Genomic DNA, 25453 nt, shown 5'->3' on the forward strand with positions numbered 1-25453 from the left:
ACCAAACTCACGAAACGTTCCAGCGTGAGCAACGCTTGACTGGAGCAGCGCCAAAATCCGGGCTTCATTCATCCTTCGGCGACCGAACAGCCCTATCTACCGCACTCCACACCCCCTTCCTACAGGACATCTCCCTCCATCTCCCACCTTCTTCTTTCCCTAGCTCCCTCTTTTTTCTCTTTGCCAGCACCCGTAACGCGACTTTCTTCCACCCTTTTCAGCGCTTCTTCTTTGTTCCACTGCTATTTTATCGCTTTTTCACCCCTCCGGACTATGCTTACAATGCTAACGCCATCAAAAAAATATCAACTCTCAATTACTTTGACAATGCACCGGGCGTGCAATCGTATAAACACGAATCCAGGCACTTTGAAACGTTCAAATGTCTCTTTTAACAATATATCGATATACGTTTAACGCCTCAATGCGTACATCGGATGATAGTTTATTCTATTCTTATTACGCGCGAAACATTTTTTCAACTTGAGTCGGTGGATTGATCGAACGATACTAAATTTGACTTTAATCTTGGCATAAACATGATTCCAACAGGATGTGTTCATTTTTCGAACACACATAGGATATACAGTTTTGTTTCTCGTTTGGAGATACCTGACGAGTTTTCGTGGGCTCCGTATACTCGTTTCAATTAGTAATTAATAGTATAAATTAATGCGATTATAAATGGGGATTACAATTAGAATTATGAGGGCATGCCGTATCGAGAAACGGGATCGGATTTTTCGGGAATAAATCCGAAGAGACATTGACCATTGTTATTCCCGGGTAATTCATAGCCAGGAATGATGGAATTCTCGGCCAGGGCTCGATAATTTTGGGGTAGTCCTGACCGTGGGCCATTCACCAATATACAACAATGCCATGCACAGATATATATCAGCTTGAGGAGAAAGAAGAATAGAGTTGAGCCCCGTCGAAGGGTTCCATCGATTCAGACCTTTTTATTCAGGATTCCTAATTCCTCTCTTTTCGTATTTTTTTTTTTTAGTTTCTCAGCGAGGGACACCGTGTTCGTGCATCCACGAAGTCGCGTTGACCTCTGAAAAGTCATGAATCACATGCGACATTGGAACGGCGGCTCTGCTTTCTCTCGAACAAAGCAAAATAAATACGCCAGATAGGGAGCAAAAATAGACACGAATTTATTTGGTTGGTTGTTAGAATGACGTCATGGAACAAGGGAGGGTGAAAGAAAGGGACTGACATACAAGGGTATGATAGCAGCCTCACCAGGCCAACGTAAAGATAAAAGCTCCGAGACGATTCGATCAGTCAACGACTCTTGTCTGACTAAGAAACTCTGTGACTACTCAAACTCTGCCCATATCCCGCCGCTATATATACATGTCATTTCCTAAAGAGCCGATTCTTATTCCCGGATGTTTGAAAAAAAACTCTCGAGGCAATGAATATTGCTGGACGATTGGAACTCGTGTCAATACATTTCATTATTTTCACTGCGTCGATACAATTATATATAAGGTAGTATGGGGCAAAATGGACACTTGAGGATTTAAATAAGTTTCATTGATGAGCATATGGTCTTCCAATCATTTTTGAGTCCCAAAATTGATGTCCTGTTCTTGTTTCCCGAATTTCGTAAAAAAAAAAATTCGGGGCAAAACGGACACAGCCCCTCAGAGGCATAAAAATCGAAAAACCGACATTTTTCGAAATACGGCCGTTCCAAGCGACTGTCCCCGAATAGAATGTCAACTCGGTAATATGGGGAAAGAAATGGGACCACTCAGGCTCCATTCCTTGGATGTAAATGAAAAAAAAAGAGTCAAATCTTATATCCCATTTCTGTCATGTTTTTGAGGAATGCAAATAATCAACTTTAGATCCATCATGTTGGGGTATATTTGGTGTTCGCACTATATCGGAGTTCCACCATTGATTCATGGTCCTAGTTTTCGGAATTTCTTCAAAAAAATTTTCCGGGGCACAACGGACACAATTTCCAAGAGGCATAAAAATCGAAATATCGAAATTTTTCGAAATGTAGCAGTTTAGCACACAGAAAAAAGCTCACCAAGACAGCCAAGTCCTCGTCTTTTGAAGACGAAGATGTCAGCTATGAGTGCGATTTTTGTAAAAAAATGAATAAAAAAACTTTTTCCTTATTCATACTTTTATTACTATTGTGATTTTTAAAAATAAGTCAAAAAAGCGAATAGATAGTGAGAAAGTAGTTTGGGATCTATTTTGCTCTGAAACTTAAATTTTTTGGGGATGTCACTGTGCAATTCAATAATTTACCATGATTTATGGTCAGGACATGATTTTGAACCGAAAAAAAAATTTTATTCATTTTATGAAATTTCAGTTTCGGGAAAGTCCGTTTTGCCCCGGAATTCAACTTTATGGGGCAAAGTAAACACTGTGTCCGTTTTGCCCTATATATATAAAGTCGAGGTTAAGGGCCATCACTTCGAACATTTGTTAAAATAAATTTTCTGCAAAAAAACATGAATTACATTATTCAGATAATCCTATTGTCAATCCCATCATGACTTCCCGTTTTTACATAGGTATCATAGGTAATGGAAGGAATGTAGTGAAATAACTTGTTAACTATTAGGTTCAGAGCTAATGTAGATCTATACTTTTTTACTCAGAATTGCATACTTTACCATATTTTGATATAAAAAAAAATAGCCTTTCACTTAAAAAAACGAAATCGACCTTCAAATCCCCGAAACGTCTCCATCTATCAAAATAAAACATGCACCACATAATGTGCCCCTCGAAACCGTGCAACTTTTGTCTGAACATTTTTTTCATACAACGCTTATTTTAGGAATTATTCAAGGTAGTCACGTTAAATGATTTACCCTGTGTATATATATATATATATATATATACTAGGGTGAAACCGAAAAACTACTACGAAGTTTGTCCGTCAAACGAAAAATTTAATTTTCACAGTTTTATGAATTTTTTTTTTTTTATCGATCCAAATTCAAACGGCGACAGCACCAAACGGTTACTCCGAACTAATTGTCCATAGAGACTTTTTTGTAGGGGAATCGATTTTTTATAGAAAGATATTCTTATGGTTTTTGTGTGATTTTTTCCTAGAGAGTTATGATACGATGAACAGAGGTTTCAATAGTTTCCCGGGTTATATATTCTTATGGAAAATCTTCAAACGCGATGCACCGTTCGAAATATTTTTTTGTTGAGCTCTCCTTCAAGGGATCTTTTTTTTCACCTTAATTCGACTTTCTCGGCTGGATGCAAAGGAAAAAAAATATCGATTTTTTTCCGCACACCCTAATATATACGCATCGCAGTTAAGGAGTTTCGGTACAGGCGATACAATGTTGCCATGCTAAACCATGCTAAAAACATAAAAAATTTCAAAAAAGTTCAGAATTTTAGAAAATTTGGTGAACATATTCTTTAGTGCAAAATTTGACAATACAAATTTTTCAAGATTTTTCTTCTACACAGTTATCGAGTAATTGATCACTAAAGTTCACGTGTATAAGCATAGGGTTTCCATATATATATATATATATATAGGTATACATTCCGCGCACAAGAAATCTGCTTTAATGCGTAATTACTCGATAACTAAGTAGAAGAAAATTTTGAAAAAATTTCTGTTTTCGCAATTGATGTTGAAGACCATTATCACCAAATTCAATCAATTTCTTAATATTTAGACCGAAACTCGTTAATTAGTACCGAAAAAATTAGTACCGAAACTCCTTAATCCGAATATTCAGATATACGGCAGGTTGCACGTGTCCGGACACCGAGTATTAAAAAGATCATTTCCAAAGGTCAAAAGGAAAACGTGCAGCGTGTGCGTATAAGTCGACTTTTCTTTGTTTTTAAAAATTTTGATACGTTTTTTTGTATATTCCCATAGGCATGAACAGCACACACGATGGAAGTGTTCGGTAAAGTTCAATAATTGGCACCTCCTAACGAGAAATTCTAATAAAAAAAAAAAGGAGAATTGAATTATTCGAGTTGGAATATGATTACGAACTTGAGTATTTATTGAGTTACTAGGAAAAGCGGTGAACTCGACGAATTTAATACGAAATTAGGTGCACTATTTTTGGGCTTGGTAAAAAAGAAAGTGAGTGCGGCTCGAAATGACTGGAATAAATCGTATTAGGAAGGGCAAGGTACTGAAATTGGCGGAAGCGCAAGGGAAAATGCATTTAAGTCACCACGAGCCCCACCTCTCGTGAAACTCTATACATATATATGGATCGTCGTCGTTGTAACCGCGTGAGATAAAATCTAAATGAGTCGTATCCGAGTTGTTGTCGCAAGAACGTTGAAGGTCCTCCGGAATCGAGGCTATTCTAGGCTCAAATGAGAAGGTACGAGAGGAAAACAATTTTTTTCAATCACTCGGCTTCTACTCTCGGGAAACGTGCAAACAAAATGGTGGCAATGCTCCTTTAACCACTGGTGCACACGTACAAACATGATAACACACTTTTCGTGGTACGTAAAAGAATTTTAGATAAAAGAATATTGACAATAATAGTATATAATATTTACAATAATTACAATATTTACAATAATAATAACAATAACTTGAGGTTTCGAAGCATGTTCTCAGTCCAATAACGAAATTTCGCAGATCTCCAACAGAAAAAATTTCCGGGGAGGGGGGGGGGGGGTTTCCGCTTTGCTTGGCTGATCTATTTTGCCTTGCTCGCTCCTGTTGAAGGAAGAAAGTGCATGTAATGTTTGCATAACGTTTCATGACCTTTTTAGATTTTTCCAAGATGATTTACCTTAAAATAGGAACAAAACATAGAAAAGTCGCTTGAGGAACCGCTAAATATATTTTTTTTAACCTCAAGTTTTGGGAAAGTCACTTTGTTTACATTTATCCGTCTTCGGCCCACGAAAAAAAAAATTCGATTTTTTTATGAAGCACCCGAACATATGTATATCTATTAAGTTGTGACATGTTTCATATTAAGCACATGCCGGAATATTATGGTCCATTGCTGACGTGCCTAGGAGTAGGCGTCGTCATCGATTAAAAATTATGTCCGCGGAGATCGGAGTAAGAAAGGGCGTGAGGATTATCAGAGAGCATTTCGCAAACGAAGCAGAAATCAGTAGCCGATATTAATTTAAAAAAATAATCATTTTTTTATGAGAGTAAAAAAATATAATCTCGCGTTTGCATGCCATTCATTGAACAAAATCACAAAAAAAAGCAGTATTTAAAGGGGAATTTTCGTGTAGAAACATTGACGGAAAAACATTTTGGAATGATATCTCATTATTGGGAGACTGCGCAGCGTCTTATAATGAAAAAATAGTCGGAGAGAGACGGAAGAAAGTCAAAAAATGTTAGCTACGATTTAATAGAATGAGCCGGGAACTGCGGAGATAATTTCAAAACGGTAGCCGCGTTTGCTCAAAACGTTATCCGTATGCGTGCATGTATGCGAGTGTGTGTGTGCGCGCGCGCGTCGCATAAAGGAGAGGTAGTGAGAAACGCGTGGGCAGTTGTGAAAAAGGGGTTGCAGAGTTGGCGGGGTGTTTTTGTGAATGGGACGACGTCGTCGTCGTCGTCGTCGTCGACGACGACGAGCAGGAGCTCACTCACTTCGTAGAGTGGGAGTCGAATCAATATGGCGGGCCGCGCCCCTCATCGGGTCTGCGTGACGTCAGCCGTCGCCGCTGCCGCCACCGTCACGTTCTAACAAAATATACACATGTACACGAACGCGATCTTGTACGAAAAGAAGACAAGGTGAAAGTGACTCGCTAATGAAGAAGGAAACCGATGCGAGAAGCTGCCTCGGACCGAATTTTTTCCCCTATTTTTTAGCCCAATTGGCCCAATTGCTGCTGGATATATCCAACCGAGGAGAAGAGCTTTCTATGGGGAGAAACGATCGAGTGAGGTTAGGTGTGGTTTAGCACGCACAGGCATCAGACATTAGCCGGTATTTGGTGCTCAACACGTTAGCTTCGCACACCGATATCCGTTTGCTCCCGCGACTCCCTCCTCCTGTCTCACCGGTCCTCTTCTTTCCATTCCTCACATCCTTCAATCTCCTTTTCTATTCATAAATGTTCTTTATCATTTTCCTTGTTTTCTGTTCTCATTTTTGCCATCCTTCTTTTCGATTCCCCGCAGGAAATTTTCGCTTCTTTAGCCGTTAGCCCCCAAAACAAAACGTAGCCTCGAGCAGATCAAAGTCGCAAAAGCAGGTGTCAAAAGATTTATACTTTCAAATTTCTCCGCCGTGGTTTCATTTGTCCACTGAAACTCGGAGCTCCGTTTCAACCCGCGAACCTTATCCACTCACCTTTTTACGATTCCTCATTCCTCGGAATTTTTCCAGGCAATACTATCCTTTTCTATTGGTTTTTTCAACGTTTGCAATAATAATAACTGGTCAGTGCATGGTAATTGGTATAACGGAACGAACCGGAGCTTGATTGAAACTCCTACAAAATGGCAAGAAGAGGGAAAAAAAAGGAAGATTATAGAGGAGCGGCGCCACGCACAACGCAGAAGCGGGTATTCTCGCGTTCGATCCTCGACACTTTTCTCAAGGTTTCCGGGGGCGCAACAGGAGTCGGCCATGTGGGAATCGACGTTTCACCGAGCGAGAAACAATGTCGAGACCCCAAGAATACCAGCATCCGGGGCAATAATCATGCACTTTTATCCCTGATCATCCTTGTTAATATTACTCACCGTTTTGTTCTCATTCCAAAGATGCGATATTTATTTTATCATCCGCGGTATCATTCCCCGCCCCCCATCCGCAGTATAATAATCGAATATTCCGGAGCTTACGTCTCAATTTGTAAAGAAAAAGATTTTTTATAATCCACGAGATAACGTCACTATGGCGGACAATATCATGAGCTTCCATATCACGATGTAAAGTAAAGTTCATTTCCAATGTCACGAGGCAATTTTTTGCAATAGATAAACTTGTGATCGTGAGTTCAAAAAAATTTATCTTACTACTGATATCGGCGCACGAACTTGGCGACTGCTACAGCAGCAGCAGCAACAACAACAACAACAACAACAACGAAAAAAAAAATTCCGATCGTCAATTCGGATTTGATATTGGCCGAGATTCGAGAGCAGAATCGAAAACAGCTATTTCAAGAATAACACAACATGCTATTACTCCGTTCCTTTTTTCCAAAATCGAAAATCAAGTCAAGTGCCAATTAGCACATTATTAATGGTTCCCATCCTAAATAACATCGCTCAAAATAACCTGCTACAATAACCATGAACAACATAATCCATAAACAGAATAACCGAGACGAATATAACCGATATAAAAAATAACTCAAAGCGATCCCAAAACAAACAAAAACGCACAAATCTAAACATGCAAAGAAACAAAAACACACGCAAACCTAAATAAACAAACACAAATGAAGAAAGAAAAATTGCAAGATAAGTGTTCTCGAGACAATCTCGAGGTGTTAAACATGTTAAAAACAATAAACAATAAATTCATAATGAAGCATTTCGAATCGTATAATAGAAATCCCGCATAGAGTTTCATACTTATCCGCAACCAACATTTCAAATGAATGTTTCAACTTTTCTCCATATTCCAGTGATTGCAAACTCAAAGATCATTTCAAATGACGATTATTATTCTCGTGGTTAGTCTGTCCACGAGTTATATTGTTTATCGGTTTTTTGTTCATGCTTATTTTGTTCGCTGGTTATTTTCTTCATTATGGTTACGTTACCAGGTTATTTTGGCCGGACACCATTATTAATACTTACTTGTAACTTGACAATTTCATTAACAGAATTTTAATTATGCGAGCATCATTTAGAATTTGTGAAGTGAAAAAAAAAAACGGACAAAAATTATAACATTTTATTCGCTCAGAGGCGCGCCAGCTTGATCAAAGAAATGATTCTAAATAAATTTCTGTTATCTAGAGTCGCGGCAGCGACTCTGAGACAAGTACATTTATAAGATATGACGAGTTGCTGCCAGAGACTCTTTACCGGAGCGATAGCGTTTCCAATTGTTTTCGAAAATTTTCAAAATTTGTTTCTTCAATAATTAATTAACTATATCATTTCGGGGAATATTATACGTTGACATATTTTTTATTATTTTTTCTATTTCTTCACCATCAATTATGGTGAAATAAGCTTAAAAATGGATTGTTCTTGAGAATAAAATAATGCGGGGATTGCTAATTACATTGGTGAAAATACGAGTATTTCGATGCACCTCGTGTGTTACATAGCGAAAGAGAAAAAGCCGGATGTATATATGGATAACGTAACCGAGCCAAGCTCTGCGGTACGACGTACATACAATTAAAAATGCTGCTCGAACGTTTTGTTCAGACCGATCGTAGTCCGACACGTGATGCACTCGCACTACTGATTCGCTGAGTAAGCCAGCGCCTGACCAAACACCAATTTTTCCACTCTCTAGCTCAGTCAAACGCGCTCTCATGTCTATGCTCACGAGTTGTCAGATAAAAAAAAATTCGATTGTTCTTCAACAAATTGTGTACAACTTTTCAACGTGCTCAACACCGATTCTCAGCAAACGTGTCAATAATTATTTTTAAACAATTGTATTCATTATTCAATATGATGATGTATTAAGGAACAAAATGACAAATGAATGAATGTGTTATTGCTTCGCAAACGTAGGAGCGAGAACGATTTAACAATGAGTAAACGACCTTGAAATCGTTCATCGACCTCCTCATCCACTGACACTTTTTTCAAATCTCTTGAGCTTCAATTATTCCGTGTTTTGTTTTCTTTTTTTTCATTCTGACAGAAAAGTTCTACTTGAAAGTATCGACTTTGACGTAACTGGAAATGTTTTGACTCCTCCAAGTGCATAAGTCACACAGATGTATTTTTTTACATCGATATATAAATATATATTCTAACACGAGAAAAATGTTCTACTTATAGTCTCATAAATGCGACCTCAAGAGGATGACAAAAAACGACGTCAAAAGAACATATGCAATTAAAGAGTATCATTTTTTCTCGTTTCCCGGTAAAAATCATTTTGCTTTTTCATTTTTCCAAAAGACACTGAAATTGTTGAATTTTTTTTAAATTTTAAACAGCTTTGAAACTTCTTTAATGTAGAATTATTTATTACGTCGCGTTCCGATAAACAAATTGGAAAAGAAGACTTTTTCAAAGGTTATGAGCAAATGGTGACTGCTTTTCGATTTTCGCGTCAACGTACCACAGTGTGGGGATTTGTTTTCAAACGTGTCAATATCACTTCCGGTACATTTGATTGATTCACCAAAGTATCGTACGGAGGTGAAAGGGGAAAACGTGAGAGCGAATGAGAAACATGAGAGAGAGAGAGGGAGTGAATTAAATTCGTGGGAGGTCAAAGGGTGTTGCCTACAAGTAATCGATAATAATGAAAAAATATAGTCCGATATCGTGCGAACTGGCTAAACGCGTCCAATTGTCTTATATGGCTTAATATCAATCTTTATTTTCGCCGTTATAATAATTTCGATTTCTAAAAGAAATACAGTGATAATCTCTCGTGACAGGATAACTTGGAAACAATGTACATATTGGGGTTGGAATTTCGGTGATTATCGCTCCAACACATGCGCACGATGTTCCATTCTTCGGTACGAGTATATAAAAGAATTGGGTCTTTCTTTGCTTGTTCTCTATTCTCGATACAAAAAGTTTCGAGATATCCCATTCATTCGTTCGTAGTTACATTTGAGAGCTTTGAGTAGTGTGTGTGTGTAGGAATATATGCACACCACACGCAATTCTCTCTGGAATCAAAGAGATGCGACAATAAACAGCGCGCTGTAATAAAAGAGAAAAGAGAAGAGGAGAAAAGAGAAAAAAGAAAAACTGTTAAAAGAGCGAGCTATTGTAGTATCGTAAATTAAATACGAGACCTAGAAGCTATTGAGTAGTCGACACGGGCATCGACCGCCCGGTAAAGGTTACGAGCGAGCGAAAACCGTTTTTGTCGTGAATATACAGGCAGCTGTCACTGTTACACTACACAATACGACAAGGAATCAGCGAGGCAAATATAGAGAAAGAAAGAGAGAGAGAGAGAAAAGATGGAGTGCGAGTAAGAAAAGAATAGAGAGAAGAAGTGAGATGGCGTTGTTGCTGCTGGATGTGTGGCGGCGCGATCGTAGGAAAAGAGTGGGGGAGGGAGGACGCGCAGTCGTTGCCGGGCGGTCGGAGCGGTGAGAACGTCGATAGCGTCGATAGTTGTGTCTCGCTCGCTTCCATTTCTTTTTTCTTCTTTTGTTTTTTCAACAGATATGACGTCAGGCAGTCTCTTTAAAAACTCCGAGAGGCAAACGTTGTACTTTCATATACATATGTGTCATATACGTAATCGCTTGACTCAGTCGATGGCAGAATTTACGTATATACATACCTTGGTGGAACGTCGCGCGTACTACCTCTTTAAATGCATTGACATATAGTTACCAGTTACCAAGGTATGCCGGGGAGGCGAGCGGGAGTTGGCGGAAAAGGAACGGCAGCTGAGGGGGGGGGGGGGGGGGGGGGAAGAAGAGAACAAGTGCCCCCTTGTCAGCAGGGTAGGGCCGCCGCGGTAAAATACGTCATTGAATATCAGTGTTGGTGTTGGTAGGTAGGTCATCGGGGCTGTGGAGGGTACGCCATAGCTTTTATATACACCCGCCGTGTGTGCTTTACTTCTGACTTTATTGCTCGTATCCTCATAACTGCATACCTGGTTAATGCTATATACACATATGAATTCATATATTCGTGCGCGCATATATTGAGTTTTGAACGTACAACGTGTCCACTTCGTCGTAATATATAGAAACTCAAATGTAAAAATCATGTTTGACAAGAGTGTTTCACGCGTCACACACGTCAAAACTGACAAAACTACTTCGTGAAAAAAAAATAACGCATTCGTGGCACATTCGAAAGGAAAAAGTACACTCGAGTCAATTTCCCGTCGAGCTTGAAAAACTTGAACAACTCTCGCTTCGCTTCCTTTTGTTTGACTCTATTTTTAAGATGTTATTCGAGCTTAAGAATACGCACGAACGTTAGCGAAATTCCGAGTTCCGTTACATCTCCCTTCTCCGTCCTTTTTTTTCTCGTTGTTGTTCTTCTCTTTCTACTGCTATTGCGAAAAATAGTCCGGAACATAGTTTCAGCCCGACTGCCAACGATAACTGTTGAATACAAATGCTTCCAAGCCTCAACCCTCGAAACGTGTGTACTTTTAATCGTTGGCAACGCGCACATAGTAGACCAAACTTATCCACGGGATATTTCAAAGTCCGGACCATCTACCGACACATAAGAGATGCAACGTCCCTTCTCTCAATACCCTTTTTTTGTCATTCAATTTTTTTCATCGCACTTGTGCTCCTCAATTCCTAAAAATCTAACCAGACGTATAATTCATAGATCCGTGACGGAGATTTTCACCCCTACAATTTAAATTAAAAAAAAAACATTCGATCGATTGTACGATTACAAATGTTGACCAGAATTCTCGAAGATAAAACTCTGATTTAAACATCGATCCGTTGACGTCATCATAGGAGTGAAGTGCATACGAGAAAGATTCGGCGGGATGCTCGATTCCCCAGCTGTGGGTACAGCTGTAAAAGCCCCTCCCAGTATTCATCCCTCTTCAAATTACGATGTACACATATATCTACGTATGTGCGTGCGAATACATATGAATCCATTATGTAGAGATGTCAGTTTATTATTCGAGCTCTCTTCGATCGAAGAGCAGAATGGTCAGCCTGCTCGTGATATCCTCTCTCGTTCACAGCCCACACACTGCATATGCGCTGATTCACCAGCAAAAGTGTCAACGGATTTCGCAATTGGTTTTACATTCGGCACGAATAGCAACAATCGCATATCTTATGTGTATTTCGTCTATGTGTACAAATCCGCCATCCCACAAAAAATCGCTGTTGTATATTCATCACTCCATTCGTGGAACCCCCTCCTCTCTATCCATACCCACCCACGCACGCACACACGCGTATACGTACGCACGCGCAAATATAAGTGCCTATATCACTATTTCTCTGAAGTTTTATTTTTATTATCCCTTATACCGATCCACACGACCTTTCAATCCAGGAAAACAAGTTGAGAGTTGAGTGTAATGCACCGCATCTATATACTACATTAAGATGGATGGATGAATATTTGCTATCCATGATTGCACGATGATATTTTTGGTAGGCAAAAATGAATACGTACTGGATAGATTTGCAAAATTTCGAGGCTAGTTACTGTGTAGTTTAGCAGCAAATTAATTATTGAAGATCGACTTTTCTCTGACACTTATCACTCGACATATGAAAGCCGTACACACATGAAAATTTGTTGAATTTTTTCGTTAGTAATATCCAAGATTTCGCAACAACAAAAGTTGAAAATCGGCTGAAATATGAAAAAATATCTGATGAGAAATCATTCGGATTATACGACAAATGGATCAGTAACGTTTGACAACGCTGCATTCAATATACGTTCACATGTGACGTCAGTTCGACCTTTTTTGATAATATTTTGTCGTTTGTTAGCTTCGCCACGTTTTTTTGTAAATTTTTACAAAACAACGATTTTTATCCCGGTAAACTTTTTGATCGTTCATTTTTTCATTTTCCTCCACCGCAATACTACTTTAAACAGTAAACACACTTCATAACCTATAAATTTTGTAAACAAAACTGACAGCGCGGCAGCTGCTGCACCACGTTAGTCAAAATGAACTTTTCTAACGTCTTTTTAATAATAAAATTGTATAAAAATGTTGGTTCTTTACCAATTATATTTCTAAAATAATAAAATTATTGTTTTCAAGCAAGTTTCATCTTTTGAAATTTTCGAAAAATATAGTTGCTGCTGCAAAAATCACGTAGCCGTCACCCATCCACTTTAAATGACAATAAACAATCCAAAAGAAAAATATATACATGGCAGCACATATATATACTAAAAGTAATTTTGTTGATTATTCATACGACAGCCAAGGTAATGCCTCTTCGTTGCAGAGCCACCCCATTTTCTTTTGCTACATTACAAATATAATATCGACAATATAATATCGATATATTGATTAGAAAATATTAAGGATGTATAAGCACTAGGTTCCATTTCAGATGGCACTCTAATTTTTTTGTATATTATAATCCAAAAGCTTAAAACTTAATCTCTGTGAAATTTCAAGGTCTCTTAACGACTGTTTAATCGAAATATTTTTAGTCAAAAGAACACAATTTTACGTGTCATATATGGCCACAATGACTTCGAAGCCTGTATAACTCAAAATTTGATATATTTTTATATCAGATGTTAATCATAAAGAACGTCTATTATATGCGGTGAACCCTGAGGATTTTAACGGTTCGTTAAAAAAAGGAGGTCAACGGACATCTGAATTAGAAATATGAGGTTAAAGACGACAAATTAATGCTCACGGAACCTCAGGATTTCGTAACCCCGTGAAGTTGTGGCAACATCGCACAACCTATAAATGTAAACATTTGTACAATGCTTTATGGAACTTTTTGTCATTATGCTGGTAAGCTCTAACCTCAGCTGTCAACTGACTACATCCGATGTTATCAGACGTAAACTTTTCACACTGCACTACCGAGTCGTGTTAATAACTTTGCATAAAATCCTTTTCGTAATGAAATAAACTTAAATATTATTTACCATTAAACAATCATTACAAGATTTCTTAATAATAATATTGTGCTATATATGATTGCTCGTGTGGTAATTTCTTTGAAAAAATATGGTCAGAGACTGCTTATTGACTATTACGAACCGCTTTTACATCCTTATAAGAGTATGGATCAGTTGACTAACCCCACTTGGAATTTTCGAAATCGAAATTCTTTGACACAGTTTGACTGATTAAAAAAAGGCTCTGTCAGCCTACGCAGGACGATGGCAAAAATCAACTGACAGAGCCTTTTTTTAATCGGTTAAGAGGATGGATCAGTTGGTATATCGCAACCGTGAGTGCGAGAGAGATAGTTGCAAATTTCGAAATCGAAAAATCCGATGACATTTTTATTTTTTCGATCAGATGAACGATGTAGAAAAATTTCCTTTTCAAAATTTGCAGCTATCTCTCTCGCACTCACGGTTGTGATTACCGACTGATCCATCATCTTAAGAGGATGGATCAGTCGGTATATCGCAACCGTGAATGCGAGAGAGATAACTGCAAATTTCGAAATCGAAATTCTTTGACACAGTTTCAACAGTTTGACCGATTAAAAAAAGGCTCTGTCAGTCGATTTTTGCCATCGTCCTGCATAGGCTGACACAACCTTTTTTCAATCGGTCAAACTGTGTCAAAGAATTTCGATTTCGAAAATTTCAAGTGAAGTTAGTCAACTGATCCATACTCTTAAGAGGAAATGCATTTGACTTTTATGCGATCTCTTGATGCGACGAATCAATCGCGACCAGCATCCTCCTCGTCGGACAATAGAAAAGAAAATTAATCCCTCACCTTCATCTGACCGAGAGAGAAACAATTAATTTTAGCCCAGGCTACGGTTTCTCTCACATTTGTATGACACCTTATTCAGTATATTAGGTGTAACTATTGCAAACTTTGACGTGATATTGAATTTCTCGCGTTTCTATACCTTCTATCTTGTTCCTGTGTGTTTTGCGCGAAAAGAAAAATATGTATAGTAGTACAACAAACGTTTTGCCCGATATATCTCATCTTTACACTGCCAGTTACTCATATGAAAAAAGCTGAAGAACAGCGAAACTCGACACTAGCGCTATCTCAGCGATATTATGTGAAACAACTTACAATATCTATTCAACTCGGTCTTATGTTCTGAACCAGGATCACGACCCACGACTCGATACATTTTCCATTGTTGAATTAAATTTTGTTGGTCCAACAAGATCATTATCCATTCGTTACATTTATAGTAGTCGTATTTCGTTTAAACGAGACACTTTCCGGTGAATTGGAGTGAGTATTTGGTAATTCGTTATGAATAGACTACCGCGCTCATTTTATTGCCAGTCATCCGGAAGACTCTCGTGTCATCCGGTTGACAGTTTTGTTTATTGTCCTGCACGATCAATCGTCTAATTAATTTAGTCAAATTTGATAAGTGCGTTACTCTCATATTTTACTTATTTATGCTAAATATGTATTACTGTATTGATTTCGCTTTACCTTCTTTGATTTCTGAGTTATTTTCTAACCCCCATCGAACCTAACCTTGAACTATTGTAATGACTGTAGCTTTCACCATTTCTTTACTGTTGTTTACCTATTTGTAAATATTTTAACAATTTTACCCATAATATTAATGATATCTTTCTATATAACTAACAGACAAAATTACCCTTGGATGTGAAAAATAAGATTTACAAAAAGTGCAGTGTAATGATGCCTTGTGTAGATGGCAAGGGTCGTTTTAGCTTTGTAAGCATCATCCAAAAAATATTTCTGTTTCTTCCAAATCAATCAATTTCATGATCGTTATTAATACATTCGCAACTCATCAAATACTGTATACAATGATGAATTTTAAGAATGAAAATAAAAAACAAATAAATTATTGCAAATACTTAATATTTTTTGAATGTGAAGGTAGAAAAAACTCCGGGACACAATAATGGCGGACTCAGCTAATGAGACGGGTAAGTTAGTGATGATGGATGTGGACTATACCAATAACTGCGATACAAAAATCCCAGAGTGCAAAAAAATGGCCCAAGAGGGAAAGCTCCATGATGCGCTTGATCAATTGTTGGCATTGGAAAAACTAGCAAGAACGGTAAAAACAAGAAATCAACAGTCTATAATTGTCAACTCGAAGCAATAGGTTCCATTGATTTAATCGAATTTTTACCTTTGTATCAGGCAAGTGATATGCCGTCGACATCCAGGATTCTAGTGGCGATAGTAGAAATATGTTTCGAAGCTAAAAACTGGTCTGCATTGAATGAGCATATAATTCTATTGTCCAAACGCAGATCACAGCTTAAACAAGCAGTGACAAAAATGGTTCAAGAATGTTGCACTTATATTGACAAAACCCCGGATCGGGAGACTATGATAAAACTTATTGAAACTTTGCGCTCTGTGACCGAAGGAAAGGTAAATTTGAATCCGTTTGTATTCCATTTTTGTAAACACGTTTTTGATATTTTCTCCATGATGACTGTCATACTATACCGTCGGACTCCATTCTTGTTTACTGTTATCAACATCATTATTTTGCTCTAGATCTATGTTGAAGTTGAACGAGCTCGTCTCACTCACCGCCTGGCAAAACTGAAAGAGGAAGATGGTGAACTCACAGATGCTACAACCATTATGCTTGAATTACAGGTCACCGATCCGATTCTTTTCTAGAAAAATTCAAATACTTATTTTGGGGTCTGTAAAACATGTGAAGCCGAATTTTCTTTTTCTTTTTTTCACAGGTCGAGACTTACGGCAGTATGACTCGTCTCGAAAAAGCTTCTCTGATCCTAGAACAAATGCGTCTTTGTCTCGCCAAACAGGATTACGTTCGTACACAAATTATAGCGAAAAAAATAAACATCAAATTCTTTGAAGACGAAAAAGATGTGGAAACTCAATTACTGAAATTGAAGTACTATGAGTGAGTTAGCAAACACTGAATCGAATTTATTTGAATTTCAAGATGTAACTAAGTAAGTGAACAGTAACTCAATAATGAGTAACGATAAAATTTCATCATAGCTTAATGATGGAGTTGGCACGTCACGAAGGATGGTATTTAGAGCTTTGTCGGCACAATCGTGCAGTCCTCGAGACACCAGCGGTAAAGGAATTTCCAGAAAAGCGCAAAGCAGCAATGTCCCGAGCAGTTATGTACCTTGTACTGGCTGCTCACGAACCGGAGCAAGCTGACATGACACACAGACTATTGGCTGACAAATTTATTGACGATATACCGACCTACAAGTCAGTATTCATTTTTATTTATTCTTCGAGTATTTAAATCAGATTCATTCAAAATAAGCCATCTTATTTGATGAAAAAAAAAAAAAAAAAATCATACTTTACAGAGAATTACTTCGACTTTTTGTAAATCCGGAGCTTATCAAATGGTCGGGTTTGTGCGAAATTTACGAGAAAGAGCTCAAGAGTACCGAAGTGTTTAGCAATTCTACTGAGGACGGCCGCAAACGTTGGGCCGAGCTTCGAAATCGCGTCGTAGAGCATGTAAGTTTACAAAAATCATATTCTAAAAAAAAAAAATACAATTCATCTATGCTCCAAAATATTACTTGTCCTTCAATAAATTTTTCCGTCCTCCTTATCGTTCCGTTCCATTGCGGTGTTATAATTTTGTTTATTAGAATACTTTTCTTTCAATAGTATTACGAATACCGCTGAATAATTTTTTTTCGTTTTGCAGAATATACGAATAATGGCAAAGTACTACACAAAAATAACTCTCACCCGAATGTCTGAATTGTTGGACCTCCCGATCCAGGAAACCGAAGCGAGTTTATGCAAACTCGTAGAATCGGGCATAATAAATGCTCGTACAGACAGACCGGCGGGCGTCGTAAGATTCACCGGGACTCAAGAGCCTGCCGCACTCCTCGATGCCTGGGCAGCTTCATTATCAAAACTCATGGGTCTCGTCAACAACACAACTCATTTAATTCATCAGGAAGAAATGCTTGCGGTTGCTCATTTATAATACATCTTAAATCAACTATAATTTTTTTCTCCATCTCTCACAATCTTAAGACGATAAAATTTTCTTTGCCAATTCGTAACTGCGGATTGTCAATCTCGCATTCTCACACAGTGTATTTACAACGCTCGAGGGCTGTTTAATAAAAATGAAATGAAAAAAAAAAAAAGAAAACTAAACTCAGTTATTTTATTCAGAAAATGTTCGGACCATTATAGGTTGCTATTGACTCAATTCAAAAACGTCAACTCTTATTTATTTTAAAAAAATGTTCGCCACGCGTTGATCGTTATCAAGAAAACTTGTAACCTTTGCGTAACAACCACGCGAAGTTATCCCCTGCAGAATGCGCTCAATACAAAAAAAAAAAGCGGGGAAAATTGGTATTATTCAGGGATTAATAGAAATATTCATTAATCCACAATTTCGATAATTGGACGTTATATTTTTCGGTTTCAATTATGTATGTATGTGCGCGCGTGTACATGATAATCACAATTGTATGCTCGTAAAAAATTAAGTCTGTTGATTTGGCGACACCTCTTAAATATTCAATCTTATTATATTGTTTTTAGTTTCATACGAAATTTCTGGGATGTCTAGATTTTTAATGCAGTTATTGAGGATTCTTCGGTTTTTTTTTTTAATTTATTTTTAATTTTTTTGGCATCGTATTACTGCTGTAATGTTTTCCATTGTTTTTTTTTCCGAGTGTTCAGGAAAAATTAATAAGAATGCCGATTACCGGCTTCACTCCGTAATGCGATAAAAATCGTCATGCTTTTTCGGCAGTTGGTTTTTCTTTTTGTCGAAAATTCGTTTCAATAACATTTATATGACATATGCCCTCGTTAAATAAAAATCTATCTTAACGAAGTATAATGAAAACATTAGAAATAAATTTTAAAAGAAAAATGCACCACGATTGTTATTGATAAATTACTAGAAATTGAGACGTATTTCCTGAAATGATCGTATTTGTTTTTCAATTTCTTCCCAATCAATGAACTATCAAAAATAATTGCTGAATCCATGAGTAAGTAAATGAAGAAAAAGAAAAACCGATTATTTGCAATAATTCAACTTCTAAGTACAACATTTTTCCGGTACAATTAATACTGTCGAAACGTTTTAATCATGTTATGTTTAAATTTCAATCACTCATATAAATATCTCTCGAGATATTGAATATACAATCTAAGGCAACAGCAGTCTCAATGGTTCAGATGATGTAAGATAGAAAAATATCCATCGTAAGAATGCAAATTCACAAATTTTTCATCTTTCTTAATCACGTAGATTTTATACGCAGATTCTCTATCCTTCCTAAAAATCTAAACGGCGTGTACAGTATTCACTTTCTTAAGATTAATCCTCCGGAGAATGGCAAAAACGAATAAAAAATAAAATCTCGTCATGTACATACGGACGAGAAACTTTGTTCATGCCTTCTCATTCCTTTTTTCCTTGCTACTTTCCTCTTACGAAATCTCTAGGCCAATGATGAAAAAATTACAAAATCGCATAAGGCACTGGGTAGTTACGAAACAGCAACAGTTTTCCTCTCAGAACGTTTGGAAAAATCTCGATTTCCACGGTTAAAAGGAAGATTGAACAAAAAAAATAATCGAAGCTCGCTGTGATTGTGGGACGTTGAAATAAATCGATCGAATGACGATATCTCCCAATGAGATTTTCATTCAAACGATTTCAGTCGTTATTGATGATTGTCTAGGATAAATTAGGCTTCCGAGGATCCAGGACTCGAACAACTTAACGGCGTTGTTCAATTTTTTCCCTAATATCCATTCATAATAACGGCGTCACATAGGAATTACAAGTACACTACCCCATTTTTTAAGGCTATCGCTGACTCGTTTAGGTTTATCGTGTTCATTGAACGAACAGTTAAGGATATTTTTAATGTAAATTACTAGTTCGGAGAGTGTTAGAAAAGTAGAAAAATGATTTTTCATCGATCAATTTTTTTCTGACTTTGATCAATGCGTCACTCATTGAAAATTATCAATTCATTTGAGACGATTTTTTTACGTACAGCGTTTTTTTATATACTTTTAAATTTCAAGCACAAATCGTTTACTCTGTATTACGAAAGAGAAAGAGTGACGTCTTCTTTTGCACTTGAATCACTAGCTTACTTAGGTATCTCATTCCTCAATTAATAATAATTAAATTCACAATAGAATGCTTTTCCCAATTAATGGAAATATTGGAAAAAAAACGCAAACTGTAACGATCGCAGCTAGCACCGAGACATTTGTTTTTCTTCTCTTATGGTCTCTCGTTAAATTGATCGGTTCAATTATTGCTCAATTTGATAGGAACCGTAAAATCCTGCACGTTAAGTTATCCCGAGTTTCCGATCGAATAGTTTTATCATGCCCTCGAGAAGTCATTGTGGGCCGAGTGTGCATTGACACAAATCTATATCGGAACAGGAAGTTGACGAAGGATCAACCGTTCGTCGAAAATTTTCGATCGCCGAGGATATGCAGTTTTTTTTTATTTTCGACTGCACACACGCTCAAAAGTCAGGAGTTATCGATCCAAAACTTCAACTGCGTACGACGAAGTCGCAGAAGAAAAAACTCCCGAGGACTTAAAATTGAGAAATATTTCAAATTCCTGTCACAATGGATACTTGAAGCAAGAAAAGAATGAAAATTAAACAAGTTCCGTGCGTTTTCCAATTCCGTTATGTTTACCCTGAAACTACGCGCTGCATTTTCAAAAATAATTCTTTTCTCGACAATTTTTTAGTACGGTTTTCCATCAAGGATTCCGACGTTTTTTGGTCGGCCGATGTGATTTTTTCAGATCGTCCTGGAACCTTGGGAGATGAAATTTTTTCAAGACCCGAGAATAAGAAATCAGGGCTTTGTTCTGTCAGTTCCACCGTCGTGGCTTCCGGGTCCATCTATCGAGGACAGTTTGGCATCTACAGAAAATTTTTTTTTTCAGATTTCCATTGAATATATGTAAAAAATTAATGGATCATTGCAAAAGAAATACACTAGGCACAATAATTAAAGGCTATCAAGAAAATTCGAGATTTTTACATAATGGTAGCACAGGAAATTAAAAAAAAATAAAGCAAACGTAACTTCAAATGTCTAGTTTCAGAACCCCTACTCGAAATTTTTTAGCTCAAACGGTTCGTGAGTAATCGTAATAAAAAAACAACGATTGGAAACAAGATTTTCCTCTTTTTCAAAACAGCGTCTACCGAAAGGCTTCCAAAAATGTTTTCAAATCGTACTATCAAAATGCTACTTTAAAATATAAAATCCTCTTCAATTTTACCTGCTCGTGAGCTCTGTGCACGATCATATGTCGCAAAGTTATCGTCGATCAAAATAAAAAGTAAAAAAGTTATTTTCGACTTTGGTAATTGATTACTCGGGGAATAAATGGAAAATGAAAGAAGGGGTTTATAAACTGCAAATGATTTCTTGCAAAACGCTATCGAACGATATTCATGAAAAAAAAAAAAAAAAAAAAAAAAAAAAACTTCAAAGTGATAACGTCAACGGAAAAAAAGATAAAAATTGGAACAAAATTTGAACATTTTTTTCTTTTGAAAAAACTTCATTCATGGATTTCTTCGGTGCTTTTTATTCAAGAAATATGGATTATCCTAAAAAAAAAAAAAAACACTTTCTCAAGTTGAAAAAATGCTGGAAATTGAAATTTGCAAATTGCTTCCTCAAGATGGTTAAGATGCACGATGCTCAAAGCTTACTCTATGAGGTGCTATATTTTTCATTTTGGCTTCCTCATATAGGAAGCTTTTAAGCATTGTTCGAAAAACTTGAGAAAGCAATTTGTTACTTTTAATTTTTTTTTAAATAAAATTTCAACTTATTTATCGACTTTTAACTTTTCCAAATTAATTTCCAAAAATGAAAGTTGATTTTTCGAAAAACTCATATTTTCGTAAAATTCGAAAAATCATAAAATTTAAACCGCTCAACCGATATTTCCCAAATTCAATGCCAACCTTCCTATTATGATAATCTATTTATAAAAAAAAAATTAGTAATAAATCTTAAAATTTCCAGAAATTAGAGCGTTGACACCCTTTTTTTAAAAATTTCAAAACGTCGCAGGATTCGTATTTTTTTTCAAATTCTGACAAAATTATCAGAGAATGAAGAGCTTTTTCAGATTAACATTTATGCAAAATGGTAGCCCTGTATCACAAATCATTTTCGAGTTATAAGCGTTTGAATTTCGCAGTACCATGCCACACGCGCGTGCACACACACGCACACACGCATCCGAACATTTTTTGTAGATATGATTTTTTAATGTTTTTGGACATTTTGAGCTCATTGACATTGAAAACTGGAAAAAAAATGTTCATCATCACATAGCTTCCTCTATGAGGAAGCAAAAATGAATGAGAATTGAAAAATCGCTCGCTATAGAGACTTTCGGCAAAAACAAAAGATTCGAAAAATCGCAAAGCCATGAAATTTTCAGGGTCTTTTCAGGATGAAACTTTTAGGTTGAAAAATTACAGACGATATCCTTTGTTTTTTTATTATATCCTAAGTTGTACAACACTTTTTTTCCACGGATATCGTTCGACAGCATCTCGCAGAAAATCATTTGCAGTTTACAAAACCCTCCTTTCATTTTTTCTGTATTGATACAGATCCCCTATTATTTCCCGAGTGTAATCAATCACCAAAGTCGTAAGAAAACAAAATTTTGGTAAAAAAATTTCGAGCATGAGTCCTGGAACTAGAAACTTGAACGACGCTGAACTTTCCAACGTTGGAGTCCAACGAAATGAACGAAAAAAACGTTTGTAATTCACCAATTTTTTTATTTCACGAATCGTTGGTGCAGCTTGAAAAACTACGAATCGCAAATTTGGCAGGAAACAAAATAGGAGAATTACTGGAATTATTGGACTTTTTTTTATCATTTCGTTGGACTCCAACGTTGGAAACTTCAGCGTCCTAGACTTGAAGAAGCTGCAGTTTGCTTTTTCTTTTTTTTTTCAATTTTCCGTGCGACCATTTTCTTCCGAGTTACAACCTGTTGGAAATCACCTGAAAATTCGTTGATATATCCTTCAATTGTTGTGCCTAGCGTGCACGCCTATTTATCCTTAATAATATTACAGTGTTTGGCTTTTTTCGTCACAAATATATTAGAATAAAAAATGGAAAACTACAAATGCGCCAAGTTAATGATAAAACGAAAAATAATTCCAACAGTATAGAAATAATAATGATGACACGAATATAAATAAGAATAAAAGAAACTTGCCATGAATACCGGCCTGCTGGAGCAGAGCCACAGCTTCCGCGTACGTTGGAGGTGGCAACTCATTGGTACACTGAGCCTGAGTTATTATTTCGTACGAGGGTGGTCCAATCATGCCGGCCCCGGATCCGCTCATTCCCTGAGCCGCAGCTAATTCCTATAATTAATATGTTGTAACGCAATGTTAATCATCCTGACAACGCGCGCAAACGAGAACGAAACCAATATAAATTTCATGGAAATTCCATTTTGCAAATTTTCCTTCATCCGAACTTTTTGTATATACAATAATCTCGAGCCGGGTATTATTGTCGTTTTCTTCTCTTTTCAATCTCCTCCATATATTTACGATTGTAGCAGCGCGTTCTTGTTATCGATGTTCTTTCTTTTCGTTCGAGATTATTTAAATCAGTAACTCTCGCACGTTTTCTGCCAGCAAATAAAAAAGAAGATAAACTCTCATGCCTTTGGATCTTTGCCAAGAAACGCAGAAACAACACGAAGAAAAAAACGCCAGTTAGTAAAAATCAAATGAAGTGTAATAAAACAAAATCCATTTGCGTTCACGGTTATAAATCTCTCGGTCTTCGATCGTTATGCCCAAAAAATCAAACGTGATAATGTTATATAATAATTCTCTGCTCGCATTTTTATATTTAGGATTATTCGTCTCTCAAAATATATTTTTCGCTGAAAATTCGAAATTTCACTATGAAAACTTTCTCTCCTGTATTCGTCCAATAACGAGTTATATATTGAAAAAACTAATATTACGACGAGGTACGTTATTATTTAAATGAAAACAATAAAGTTTGATACGAACGCGAAATTGCGACAAACAAAATAAGAAAGGGAGCAGGGGACACAAATTTATGCGCAATCACGAAAGAAACGAATAGGCAAAAATAAAACGAAATTCTAAACACACAGCATAGGCGATACGCGCATGAAAATATAAGAAAAACCCATCTCAAATGGATTAGGACGCTACAACCTCTTATCTGTATAGAATTATACGAGTTTTAAATATAGTAGCGAGCTCGGCGAGTCACGTGTCAAGTTTAAGGTCTCGACCTCGAGACCTGATAAAATAAAATGCATGTTAGTTGTTTGTATAGTTTTTATCTTACCAGGAATAATCGTTGATGAAAGATCATTTGGATAACAGATTTTCTTCGAAGATACAAGATGCATTTGACAGCAAGCATGAGACCGGAGCCTATAAAAATCGGTCCAACGAGCCACATGTGACCGAGATTCGAGAATACTTGCCGATCGGCAACGTCGCCAATTGCGAATATCGTAATAGCCGTACCGATCGCGAATAATACGAGGCTCAGTGCTAAATAACTGTAACTCGTGCAATCGCATCTTCCGAAGGTCGTCGGCCCCTCGTAACGTTCCTCGATATGTCGCAGCCTGTTGGACAAGTAGGGACTTTCGAAAAGCGTTGCCATGACTCTGTTCCACCGATCACATCCATAAACCACTCTCCAAATGAAATTTTATATTTATTTCACTTTATTTATTTATATCACAGACGTTATGCACACGAACTAAAACGCGTACAGCGATCGGATAAAAATTAAGAAATTACGTTTGCCCTGCCGTAAACAAGAATAATAAATGGTCCAGTGGAATAAAACACTCTGCTGCTTATTCCTCTACGATCTTCACATCAGTCGGAAGATTCTCGACTAAATTGCCCGTAATTAAAAACAACAATAAAAAAAACCATCCCGCTAAAGATACACTGCTTGAGCTCTCGGCGATCCCATCTTACGAAGACAATCTTTATGAACTTTTTTTTCAATCAAATGTCGCTGCCTGCCTGCCCCCACAAACAACACACGATTGTTTTTGTTTTGTTTGATCTTCTTGCATTCGTGACTGGCTCACGTAGCTCACGTACGAAGCGCTAATTCTGATGAGCCATCCTCTCTGATCTCCGTCGGGTTTAACTTTATCGTGTATAAATATATTTATTTTTTTTTTATGCGACGCAGAGACAATGAGGCGATTAAAGAAATTCCTCGTTCGCGTGGCCGGCTGGTACATCCGCATTGATGAATTTGGGAAAAAATTAAAAATAACAAAAGGAACGAAACTAGGCTCCCGGAGCACGAAACTCGGAGTCTCTCATTTTTTTTTGTCAAATACGTATGTTGTATATGTTCGCGTCGTGCAATACTGACCTCAAATCACATTCTCATGTAGTTATGGTTATATCGCAGCGACATCGTTACCACCACGTGCTTTGCACAATTTGTCAAATTCTCACAACAAGGTAGAGCCACTCTGACCTGGAAGATGCACTTTTCGAGAACTAACACAGAGCGACGCTCTTGTCAATTTACACAATTAATCGTTATTTTAAACTGTCTAATCA

The 25453-nt window shown here is 37.0% G+C and overlaps 2 protein-coding genes across 8 annotated transcripts; one reads left to right on the forward strand and one right to left on the reverse strand.

Annotated features, from left to right (window-relative positions):
- The first annotated feature begins 14882 nt into the window (after positions 1–14882).
- On the forward strand, positions 14883–18535 carry Rpn5 (regulatory particle non-ATPase 5). Of its 6 annotated transcripts, none has more exons than XM_043424252.1 (8): positions 14883–15052; positions 15672–15858; positions 15945–16181; positions 16311–16415; positions 16511–16692; positions 16794–17018; positions 17123–17279; positions 17476–18535. In XM_043424252.1, exons 2-8 carry the CDS (start codon positions 15697–15699, stop codon positions 17764–17766), a joined length of 1359 nt encoding a protein of 452 aa, XP_043280187.1. In that variant the 5' UTR covers positions 14883–15052; positions 15672–15696; the 3' UTR covers positions 17767–18535. The 6 variants fall into 6 exon arrangements, with proteins under 6 accessions (XP_043280187.1, XP_043280184.1, XP_043280186.1 ...); XM_043424249.1 differs by having other exon boundaries at positions 14883–15041; XM_043424251.1 differs by having other exon boundaries at positions 14883–15041; positions 15676–15858.
- Positions 18188–25261, reverse strand: LOC122413725 (uncharacterized). Of its 2 annotated transcripts, none has more exons than XM_043424277.1 (3): positions 24195–25258; positions 23068–23221; positions 18188–20722 (listed from the first exon to the last, which is right to left on the reverse strand). In XM_043424277.1, exons 1-3 carry the CDS (start codon positions 24519–24521, stop codon positions 20655–20657), a joined length of 549 nt encoding a protein of 182 aa, XP_043280212.1. In that variant the 5' UTR covers positions 24522–25258; the 3' UTR covers positions 18188–20654. The 2 variants fall into 2 exon arrangements, with proteins under 2 accessions (XP_043280212.1, XP_043280211.1); XM_043424276.1 differs by lacking the exon at positions 18188–20722 and adding an exon at positions 22304–22847 and having other exon boundaries at positions 24195–25261.
- Positions 25262–25453: the final 192 nt, after the last annotated feature.

Source organism: Venturia canescens, chromosome 7 (assembly GCF_019457755.1).
Source record: "Venturia canescens isolate UGA chromosome 7, ASM1945775v1, whole genome shotgun sequence".
NCBI lineage: Eukaryota > Metazoa > Arthropoda > Insecta > Hymenoptera > Ichneumonidae > Venturia > Venturia canescens.